The sequence below is a fragment of the Enhydra lutris genome, unplaced genomic scaffold (genome assembly GCF_002288905.1).
Source record: "Enhydra lutris kenyoni isolate GAN:26980312 unplaced genomic scaffold, ASM228890v2 scaffoldscaffold14, whole genome shotgun sequence".
Lineage (NCBI taxonomy): Eukaryota > Metazoa > Chordata > Mammalia > Carnivora > Mustelidae > Enhydra > Enhydra lutris.
Window position 1 is genome coordinate 29623284 of NW_019154098.1, and position 12367 is coordinate 29635650.

Consider the following 12367-nt stretch of genomic DNA (forward strand, 5'->3'; position numbering starts at 1 on the left):
TTTCTACATTTATAAAAAAATGGGAGTAATATTATTATTTGCATGGTTGCAATTGGGATTAGATACTACTAAGTGCTTTACATAAGATAATATGTTAACTCTTACCTCTGATATGACCGACATTGCTTTATATAGTTAAATCTCAAAACCTTATGATTCAGGCCATTTGATTTCAAAACCTTTGCCTGATTACTCTCTCTAACAAAAGTAACCCAATTAATGGTTTGCAACTAATCCAAGAATGGACAGTGTTGGCTTTAAGATTTTTGTCAGTATTTGTTCTTCTTCTTCTTTTTAACATTACTTCTGTTCTATGATTCCATCTCCTTCTTGGAGAGAATCAGAACATTCCCATTAAAGTGAACCTACATAAACTCTGATTTAAGTTTTTTCCTAATCATAAGGGAGCCATCTCACTTTTTTTTCCTTCCCTAAACTACAACAATCAGACTCATGTCTTCTTCCAGCAGCACTAAGCTGGTCTGGAGGGGCTGGATCTAGATGATGGCTCCTCTTCAGGTGAGTTTCTTTGGAGAAAAGCTTGAACACCTCAAACTTCGGCAGCAGCAATGTTCTCTGATAAATACAACTTTCATTGAAGTCACCAATTGTGATTTTCAAAATAGTCTCTTAAACTGGGCATTGTTTCCCTAATGTCGTTCACAACAAGGAAATTTAAGAGGTTGATAAACATAATTTACTTGGCTTCAAATCCCAACCAGCAGTGTAACCATAAACCAATTTCAGTGTGTGAATAAGATATGAGATACACACCCTCAAACCCATGCACAGCCTCTCAGTGAGTGGCATCACTACAGATGTCAAGCGCTTACCATGGGCCACAGGCCACGGGCCAAAATCTGGAAAGAATTTTGAGTTCCATTTCTCTCATGCCCTGTTATCACCCTTAAAATATTCTAAACAAGTAAGGATGTAACCTCTGCCATTTGTGTTTTAAGCACAAAAAGGCATTTATAAAATGTCCATGTAGTCTGCACCGTCATTCAGTAATCTCATTTAACCTGAAATAAAGTTCCCATCAAACTCATTCAACAGAGGAGGGCTGTTTCCAGGAGGGTATTTCGGGAATTCAGGCTGAGTTTATTTCCATGCTGGAGTTCTGAGGCAGCTATTTTAATACAAACACTCCCTGAACCAGAAAGTGTAAGGAGAAAAACCAGGAAGAAATTTTTACCATTCTCACTACAAATTCTAAAAAGTTCAAATATTTTTTTATTACTAATTGTTATGGGCTGAATATTTGTATCCCCTCTACACTCAGATGTTGAAGCCTAATGCTAATGCGATATTATTAGCAGATAGGGCCCTTGGGAGGTGCTTAGGTCACAAGAGTGGAGCCCTCATGAATGAGGGCTTATAAAAGAGGCCCGACAAAGCTCTGTAGCCCCAAGAAGGTGCCAATCTAGGAGGAAGCACGTCCTCACCAAACACCTAATCTGCTGGTATCACGATCTGGGACTTCCCAGGCTCCAGAACTGTAAGATCTATATGTGTTTGTTGTTTATAAGCTACCCAGTCTGTGGTGTTCTGTTTCAGCAGCCCCAAAGGACTAAAAGACTAATGGGGTGTGTCTTCTTATGTAAATGTAGAAATGGCCATTCTCTCTTCTGGTAACTTACCCGGATAGACAGTTCTGAGAACCTCAGGCTTAGGCGGTGTCTTGCAGCATATGCTATTTTCTGTGACATTCAAAATATCACAGGCTTGACCTAGAGAGAAGCAAGGTACAGAGGTATTACTACAGAGCTCCAGAATGCAAATCACGATCAGCTTATCTGGAAGTACTTTCTGATGAAAACCAAGTTGTACAAGCAAGAAGCAAAGCCAGGGTTTCTTCGTTTCCTTTATGTGTTCTGCATAAAAGTTTATCACTTGTTAATTGTCGTACTTTTACACGGCAACGTTTTCCTGGCAACACATCACAAGTCTGAGTTACGAAATTTTGTGATTTCTGAGAAACAAAATAAAAAACTTGATAAAACTATGTCACTGTAAAAGATTTCACTTCTGAGTTCAGAGTAAAGTCTTATATTCTGTTCCCTACAGAAAAGTTGCTGAAATAAGTCCATGATGTTCAAAATTTTGCAAAAGCAGATGATCCCAGCCCTCTTAGGTAAAATAAATAAATAAATAAGATGGTGGTTTAGTCCAAGGTCTTCAAATGAAAACAACAGAGATAATAATGTGTTTTCACATTTTTCAGAGGCAGACTGAAACCAAAACAGTAAGGGTCTAAACAAGAATGATGACACTTATATAAAAACACAATTAGAATGGAGTGAAGAGTCTAGGTTTTAGACTTCTATATATCCCTCACCATCAATGCCTTAAGTATTTACTGAAATGGGAATCACAGCCCACAAATGAAAAGTGAGGCAAAGGGTAGCAAATGGAGGAAGGTATCTTTGCCAAGTTTTGTTCGGTGGCTCGGAAAACTTACTTCAACATTACCTGTCACGATTTTGTATGTTTTGTGAATGCAAGATAATTAAGGTAGAAAACAATGCATTTAAACAGTAAATTAAACCAACTTAGCCCATTTTGTTTGGAGCAAAGGAAGATCCATAGACAAATCATTATTTTCAAGAAATTAATTGAGGATACCTCAATACCCCAAAAATGAATAATCTAATTAAAAAATGGGCAAATGAGGGGTGCCTGGATCGCTCAGTGGGTTAAGCCCCTGCCTTCAGCTCAGGTCATGATCTCAGTGTCCTGGGATCGAGCCCCGCACTGGGCTCTCTCCTAAACAGGGAGCCTGCTTCCCCCTCTCTCTCTGCCTGCCTCTCTGCCTACTTGTGATCTCTCTCTCTCTGTGTGTCAAATAAATAAAATCTATTTAAAAAATGGGCAAATGAGTGGATATTTTTCCAAAGAAGACATACAGATGGCCAACAGACATGTGAAAAGATGTTCAATATCACTGATCATCAATAAGTACAAGTCAAAACTACAATGAGATATCACCTCACACCAGTCAGAATGGCTAAAATCTATGACACAAGAAACAACAGGTGTTGTAAGGGATGTGCAGAAAGGGGCACGTTCTTACACTGTTGGTAAGAATGCAAACTGGTACATCCAATGTGGAAGACAATATGGACGTTCCTCAAAAAGTTGAAAATAGAATTAGTCTATTATCCAGCAATTACACTATTAGGTATTTAACCAAAGAATACAAAAATACTAATTTAAAGTAATACATGCACCCCAATTAGCAGTATTATCAACAATAGCCAAATTGTGGAAAGAGCCCAAGTGTCCATCAATTGATGAATGGATAAAGAAGATCGAGTATATATAAAAGCCACAAAAAAAGAATGAAATCTTGCCATTTGTGATGACATGGATGGAGAGAGAGAGTATTAAGCTATGCAAAGTAAGTCAGGCAGAGAAAGAAAACTACCATATGATTTCACTCATATGTAGAATTTAAGAAACAAATGAACAAAGGGGGGAAAAATGTGAGGCAAACCAAGAAACAGACTCTTACCTATAGAAAACAACTGACAGGTTACCAGAGAGGAGGTGGGGGGACGTGTTAAATAAGTGATGAGGATTAAAGAGTGCACTTGTTGCGATGAGCACTGGGTGTGGTATGGAAGTGCTGAATCGTCGTATCATACACCTGCAGCTAATATTACACTGTATGTTAACTAACTGGAATTTAAATAAAAACTTGGGAGAAAAAAATAAAATACACCCAGTTTACTATATGTAATTATACTCCAATAAATTAGTTAGAATTTAAAATTAATGAAAAAACCTTGAAAAAAGTAATGAAAATTTAATAAAGAAATTACTGAGTATTCAAAATCTCGAAACTTGTCACATTTGATAGCAATGAAAAACACAAAAGTAACGTGTTGTATTTGCATATCAACTATCACAATATCATAAAATACAGCATATAAAGAGATTTTATGCCCCTATTTTAATATTTGAAACATTTATATTTAAAATTTCAGAAAACATATATGATATTTAAAAATCTTACTGCCTAGGTTTTAATATTTATGCAGGTGACCAGCAAGGATCCACAGGATAGGAAAGATACTGTATAAATGTTACACTTGAGGGCACCTGGGTGGCTCAGTTGGTTAAGCTGCTGCCTTCGGCTCAGGTCATGATCCCAGGGTCCTGGGATTGAGTCCCACATCAGCAGGGAGCCTGCTCGGCAGGGAGCCTGCTTCCCCCTCTCCCTCTGTCTGCCTCTCTGCCTACTTGTGATCTGTCTGTCTGTCAAATAAATAAATAGAATCTTAAAAAAATAATGTTACACTTGATCTTAGCCAAAAGGCCAAGAAGAGATATATATTGTATAAATATTAGATGAAATTACTTTATATTAATTTCTTCTCTTGAAATCACATTTTTGCAGGCTCATGGGCAGATTCCTTAAAATTAGAAAGTACCTAAGCAGAAGGTTATATCAGAAAAAATATGTGTCCAGTTGCCTGGCCAACATGGAGTCCTTTGCTCAAGGTAGAGAAGGTCATTATGACTGAGTGGGAAGATTCCCACTATTATATTCATCCTCCATTCCTTTTTGAGCTGCACAGCTCCCTACCTTGAAAAGATCTAGATACATAAAAATGATACATAATCAGAGAACCAAGCCCTATTCACATTTGTAAAAACAGAACACCTCAATTAATGATCTTTTCAAGGCCAATATCATCGGTAATTCCTGATGACGTCCAGACAAGTCACAATAAATGAAAAGGGGATGAGAAGAGTATCCCCAAATACTTTAAATTTTCTCCTAACTAACCAAGCCATTGAGAATTAACAACAGTTCAAGAAGGGCATTTATAAGTTTGTTAAATAAAGGGTACGTGTGTCTCAACGTGTGGCGAGGAATTTGTGGAAGGTAGCCAAGTTGTTACCAGACAATGCTTTTTGATGATGACCTCAGAGCCCAAGTGTGGTCATGTCAGGCCCTCACTGGAAGGTCCCAGTGGGAAAAGTATCATTCCCTGGAAGCAAATGCCCACATGAAAATACACAGTCTTAAATTTAAGACATTAACTGAAAAAAGACTATTATTCTTTTTACAAATTATTAAATAAAAGCCAGGATTTGTTCTTATAATGTAACATATTAAAAGTCATATAAAATACCTCCAATGAGAACTCTGACAGGGAAATCTGTCTGATCAAAGAACCGTCCACTTATTGTTAGCACAGTGCCACCTTGAATGCTTCCTCGTGAAGGGGAAATCATAGTGACCTCTGCAGAGAGGGAGGAGAAGCACATTAAATAAAATGTCATGAATATTACACATCAACTCAAATGCTTAATTTTTATGAATTTTCCAAATTACCTAGTCTTAACACATAGCACAGTATAGGTAGTGGATTGACCAAATGAATGAATTGGGTGTTTCAATGTTGTCTCTGATGCAATCCTGCAAAGAGGACAGTTAACATGGCTTTTACAAAGCCTTACAGCTCAGGGGAACCAGGTTTTAGTGGTGACTGGTACTAAAGAGACACTGGTAATGGAGGACACAGGAATTAAGGAAAATCTGGGCTAAGGATAGATGTTTGATTCCAAAAGAAAACAGGAAGGCAGGAGAACAGCCTCTTCTCCTCTTCTCCCCTATGCTCTTAAAGAACAAATCTTTCTTCTCTTCCTGGGCCAACATTTTATACTTTCCTCCTATAGTAATACATTAACTATGACTGGAAGTCTTCTGGTTTCATATATAAAAGTTTTAGATATATTAGTAAAATAGCCCTGGCCATGATATATGGTAGATTCTTATTAAAGTTTATTCTTATTAATTCTATCTATCAAAGGTCTATGTATTTTTACACACGGCTTTTACATTGACTAGAAAAAGCCAGGATATATCCTATTTGATTGATTCCAAGACACTTCTTTTCACATTTGAAATCTGAATGTGCCACTCCATCACTCCTGACCTAGAATGAAGTGTAATTCTTCCAGGAGGATTTGTGTTTGCTTCCCACAAACCTTAGATCTCGGAGGAGTCTACCAACCTTAGATCTCTGTAAGTTAAAATAAATAATAATCTACTTGAGTATTCTTTTGGACCACAATGAGGCTATAAATCAGAGAGCACTGCCTTGTAGTTTAAATTGACAGTGGAGATATTTTTTTCCCTCCCTCCACCAACGGCCCGAATGGAGACATGCAACTTTCCCTTCTGTCTCTTTTAGAGTGATGAGCTGGTTTCTCAATCAGCCTTATATTAAAAATATAGTTTTCTAGGTCCTAGCTTAATGTCAGAGCTTCCTATTAGACTCTCCATCTTATGTGTTTCTCCTTTCCTAGCAGTACAAAAAATAATATACTATGCCTTAAGTCCTTATTGTCATTGATGATGAAACAAATTACACACGTCTCTCTGTCTCATTCTTTTTCTTTCTCTCTCTGTCATACACACATACACACACACACACACACACACACACACATAGAGTGAGAGGGTTCACATACCTGCATATGTTTGAAACATTGAAATTTTATTTAGAGAAGAAACAAAATACGCCATTTTTTGTGGGAAACTCCTGTGTAAAAAAAAAAAAAAGTAAAAATCCTTACTTTAAAAATGAACTTTATTTCAGGAAAATGTTATTTTTTAGTGGTATAAATCATGTCATAATTTGCAAAGGAGCTGGACAGAATATTTTGGGCAGATAAAAATGTTTTATATCTTGATACAGTTACTGGTTACACAAATATACAACTATACAGATACTCAAATATTCATCGGTCAGACCTTACTGAACTGCACACTTAAATTACAATGTTATTATATGCAAACTATACCTCAATAAAGAATTCATATTAATAGAAAAAAAACAGGATTCCCCTTTCTGAAGGCATTTGTGTTAACTACCCTCCTCTCTCCTCTCTTATAATCCATTTAACATCAGAATAACTAACATTACTGAACACTTAAATATCATGCAAAGTTTTTAAGCTTCTAACCTAAGATTTTTTAAAGCTTTTAATTTATTATACCATTTTACCCTTACATTAGTCCCATGAGGTAGGTACAGCTCAGAGAATCTATTTATCTTACTCAAGATCACAAAGAGAGTAAGTGGCAGAAATAGAACTTGAAGCCAGGCAGTTGGAGTCCTGAACCCTGGCTCCTCACCTGTGTCTTACACAGTTTTCTCCTGCCACTAATCTGCATGAGAGCACGATGAATGAAAGCAGGTTAACAATAATCCACCAGAGTTAAATCACCCTCAATAAATACAGAACCTATTCATATTTTTTGATGGATGTAGATGTGCACTTCATAGCCTGGAGAGCAAGGAAGGGAAGGAATCTGAACCTGGAAATTAAATAACGTTTCCTTAATTACCTCAATGAAATTCATAATAGAGAAGTTAAGAAATTCAAATGTTAAGACTCAAAGTCCATTCATTATATTTATAACATACTGAACTGGAATCTAAAAGGATAATGCAGATCTCGTGGTTGAGACCAACAGTAAATTCCTATAAATCTAACCCAACCACTATAACATGCATTTGCAAGACTAAAGAGTCTCTGGAAATCCTGCATGCTAAATTAGTTACTTAAGAAGTTCATACTGGATTTATATTGGTATGTTACAAGCCTTTCAGTTGATTTCTCAGAGATCTGAAATGATGCCAGCTCCAGCAATATTGTCTGTGGTCAGATTCTGCATCTGAAAAATTAACCCTGCTTCTCAAGTTGGTGGGAAAATTGCCTCCTGAAATAAAATTTGAATGTAATTTATTTGGTATGACACTGAGGTGATTTTCACTAATTCATTGATAATGACTAGGCATTTCTCAATTAAGGCAGCCTCATCTGAACCTTATCAGTTTGGAACAGCTGTTGTTTGAACTTGGGGTAATTGAGGAGAGAAGGTTAGCTATTAAAAGAAATACAGAATGGGAGCCACAATGGCCTTTAATTGGTTCATTTGATATTCAGGAACACTTCTGAAATTTGTATAATACAGATTTTTTTAATTTAAAGAATGATTTAACATTTTTTAAAATGCCATGCAATCATGAAACTAGACTTTTAAGTAGTAAATGCCATATTTTTAACAGTTATCTCAAATTCCTAAGATTGTTTTATATAGAAACACAGTTTCCTCAGTTCTGAGACATTAATACAAAAGAACAGCTACTGGCTTTAAGAAAAAGAATTATAAGTCAAGATCATAGAACCAGCTATTTTAGGCTATATTTTTGCCTATATTGTGTGCAAGTTTGCTGGCTTTTTAAAACGGAAAGTTTCACGGCATGTGAATGCAACACATCGATTTATATATACTTATCAATCACATTCAAGCTTGATTGCTCAAACCTATTTTTGGATAATTATTTCTTTGAGAAATATATGATGGATTTGGTAATTAGTACCTTTCATACAGACTCAGAACTAAGAATTCATCTTTTTCACCTGAAGAAGAATGACAATGAGAGCATTAAAAATAAAAAGTATATGTAGTTCAGGAAATCACTTAAAACTCAATAACTATTGCTTCTAACATGATTTTCTAATATTTTCAACAAAATCCTATTGCCTTATTCGTATCAAGTTGTATGCGTGTAGGTCGGATCCTTGCAGAAAATAACTGGTAAATCATGAGACTCTAAGTCATTTGCCCCATGTAAATCACAAAGTTGAATCTTAATACCATTTACATACCATCCACAATGGTTTGCCCTTGAGTTATAATATTCTTCATGGTTTTTTGGTCCAGTCTACATTGGTCTATAAGAAAGTGTGCAACCCAGTCATTATTTTGTTATAACCTATTGCCTCTAGGTGTCTGGAACCAGAAGATCCTCAAATACAATGATGATGGATTTGGGCTCACCATCCCAATAGCAGCTGCATGCACATAGGAACCAAGTATCATCCTTCTCTTGCAGTCCATGAACCAGGAATAACATCTACTTTGATTGTAATATTACCATTCTTCTCAATCTTTTTAATCTTTTTCCATCTTTTCTAATCATTTATCTCTCTTCAGAAACAAACACAAAAAATCCACAGACATATCCTATCATTGATCTACTACAGATATATTAGTGTTGGATGGCTAAATATTGTGACTTATTTGGATTTCTACTAATCAGCTCATTTTCTCAAGGGGACACACTATCACATTTTGGGGCAGAATAATTCATTTAGGTTTGGAGCATCTTGGTCCTGCCCAGGAAAAGCCATTAGCATGCTCCAGTTACTATGACAACCAACAAATACCCCCCCATACATTTGCAAATGCACAGAAAAGGGCGGTAATCCTACCATGATTAAAGAATCCTGTGTCAGGATGTTAAGTAGTAAGGAGATGTGGTTCTACGGCTGAGATCCTCTGATATGGGAAACAGAGGCAGAAGAAAAGTTACTAAATTTCCTTCCTCTCTAGGGCCCACTGACAAGTCCTTGAAACAGGCAGAGTGACATTCCTCTAGGCACTCAACTACCTCCACCTTAATATTTTGCTAAGAGCAAAAAGCAATCCTAGTCTGACCACCTCTCACCCCCAACCAGGATCCTGTGGGTCTACTTTAACATATAAACATTGCTTTGGAAACTTCCTTTATCTCTAAACCCTCCAAGATACGTGCTGGCAATCATCCCCAAGTGTATGGCCCACCGATATATTTATCTGAAGGGTCTCATGACTAAGGTTTTATTAGATGATAATAAATGACCTTTTGCCAGCAACAGCTAGCCCCTCAAGGTCCTGCAAACCTTGCTTCCAAAATTCCTTAGAGACTTAGCTATTCCTGACTCTCTCCCAACTTGCAAGTATGTAATGGACCACTCCTCACAACCCCGGGGTAGCAGCTCTTCCTGCCCACGGGTCCTGTCCCCATGCTTTAATAAACCACCACTCTGCACCAAAGATGTCTTAAAAATTCTTTCTTGGTCATCGGCTCCGGACCTCATCGCACTGAATCTCACTTATATTCTAAAACTTCATCACCTTGGCAGAGCCCTGGAACGCAATGCTCAGGGTCTGGAGCTCAGCTGTGTGTGTTCACACACCAGCGCTTCTTCAAACTAGCTGAATATCCATGGGCAAATTATTCAGCTTTCCTGAATCTCACTTTTCCCAGTGTGCAACACAGGGGGGATGATAACACTCAACTTTATAGGATCTTTGGGAGTCTTCAACCAGACAATATACATGAAGTGCTTAGTACCATGCCCCTCACGAAATGTTCTGTAATATGATTATCTATGATAGGGGGTGTGCCACATGTGTTGAGATTTGCATATGCTGGCATTTCTTAAACATATGGTAATCTCTCTTAGTGAAATTAGGATGTAGGATATCTGGAACCGATTTCTAGCTTTATCAAAAAATTGTGAATAGAAGTGATTAACATACGGCGCCAAGAAGGACAATTGTGAGCTGTAACTACTATCTTTCATCACTCCATATGTCTTGATACTTTAAATGAACATTTTCATCAGGTATTAACCATGGGATTTAATTTATTCTTACATTAGTTCAAATCAAAACTGAACTATTTGGTTATCAAAAGAATGACAATTAAGTTAGAAGAGCTGTAAGACATAAAAAGAACTTTCTCCGATTGACTTATTTCGCTAAGCATGATACCCTCTAGTTCCATCCATGTCGTCGCAAATGGCAAGATTTCATTTCTTTTGATGGCTGCATAGTATTCCATTGTGTATCGGAGAAAGACAACTATCATATGATCTCCCTGATATGAGGGAGAGGAGATGCAACATGGTGGGTTAAGGGGGTAGGAGAAGAGTAAATGAAACAAGATGGGATTGGGAGGGAGACAAACCATAAGTGACTCTTAATCTCACAAAACAAACTGAGGGTTGATGGGGGGAGGGGGGTTTGGAGAGGGGGGTGGGGTTATGGACATTGGGGAGGGTATGTGCTATGGTGAGTGCTGTGAAGTGTGTAAACCTGGCGATTCACAGACCTGTACCCCTGGGGATAAAAATATATTATATGTTTATAAAAAATAAAATTTAATTACAAAAAAAAAAAAAAAAGAACTCTTTCAATATCACAATCAAAGATTGATTTGTTGTTTAGGTAATGCTAAAGTTCCCAACAGTTGAAAGGCTGTGTCTGAGGCACAAAGTAGAGAAAGGGAGTGATAGACCCCTTAAATGTTAATTTGGGGGAAGCAAGTGATTAGTTTTTTAATCTCTGGATCTATAGCACAAAGTAAACATATACTTTTATTTTATTTACCCAGTTGAATCCATTATGGAAATTATTATTTACAAAATGACCCACCTTCCATAATCACTATCCAAGATGAAGCTGACATTGTGATGACCTGGAATTAATTAAATACACAATTAATTAAATTCCCAATCACAGGAGAACAAGAACTATGTATTATAAAGTTGATTTAAAAGCAAAGAAACTTAAAATTAAAACTGTAATTATACAACCATTTATTAATCCTTAAAGACAATGAACTATCTGAAACAAGTGTCTGGCATCTTAAAATACACATACTAAGATGTTTCAAGGCTATAACAGAAAAACTTGATGAAATATAATAATGAATGAAGAATGATAAAAACAACATATACATAACCATCTGCCCTCAAATTTCTTTCATTCTTTCAACAGCTACTTAACTGGAGGAGACACTCTGCTGGGGGGTTGGGCCATGCAGGGTGAGCACAAGATTGCTCTTTTCCTAACTGAGCATGGCGGGGAGAGGGATTCAGTCAGTCAAGAGCAGTGACAGAGAGAACTAAAAACCATGATAAAGCTATCAAAGAAAAGGAGAGGGAACTTGGAGAGTGGAAGGCAGGGCATCAGGGAAGGCTTTTTCGACATGACATTTTTTTCTGAAATTCTCAGGATGGGAGGCTTACAAAGGCTCTGAGACAAAATAAAATGAATTCCATTCTAGAACTAAAAGATTATGATGTATGCTAGCCGAACCTATTGCGGGAATCCTTCCACAATATATGTAAATGAAGCCATCATGTTATATGACTTAAACTCATATAATGATGTATGTCAACATAACACTGGGGGAAAAAAAAAAAAGGACTATAAGGTCTAAGTGCCTGAAGTACACAGAGCAAGGGGGAAGAAACAACATAAAATTAAGGCTACAGGGAAAACAGCTAAATTAGTAAATGGAATTTTCTGGATGACAGAAGAATAAAAAGAAAAAGGAAAAGAAAAGAAATTTGAAGAAGCTTACCTTAAATGTAAACCTTAGGAAAAAAGTGATTTATACATGCTTACATGAAACTGAAAAGAAGCCAAGGTAAAGAGGAAATGTTAATTTTAAAGAAAGGGATAAAGCTGCAGGGGAGGTCTAAGAGAATACAAAACAAGGAA

General features: G+C 36.8%; 1 protein-coding gene across 1 annotated transcript in view; it reads right to left on the reverse strand.

The window, feature by feature from the left end:
* Positions 1–12367, reverse strand: part of LOC111146633 (PKHD1 like 1) — a 183716-nt gene that overhangs the window by 152142 nt on the left and 19207 nt on the right. Inside the window, exons 9-12 of the mRNA XM_022502266.1 lie at positions 11294–11336; positions 6490–6560; positions 5145–5255; positions 1641–1730 (exon numbers count right to left, since the gene is read on the reverse strand). Coding sequence (XP_022357974.1) covers positions 1641–1730; positions 5145–5255; positions 6490–6560; positions 11294–11336 — 315 coding nt within the window. The remainder of the gene's footprint in view (positions 1–1640; positions 1731–5144; positions 5256–6489; positions 6561–11293; positions 11337–12367) is intronic.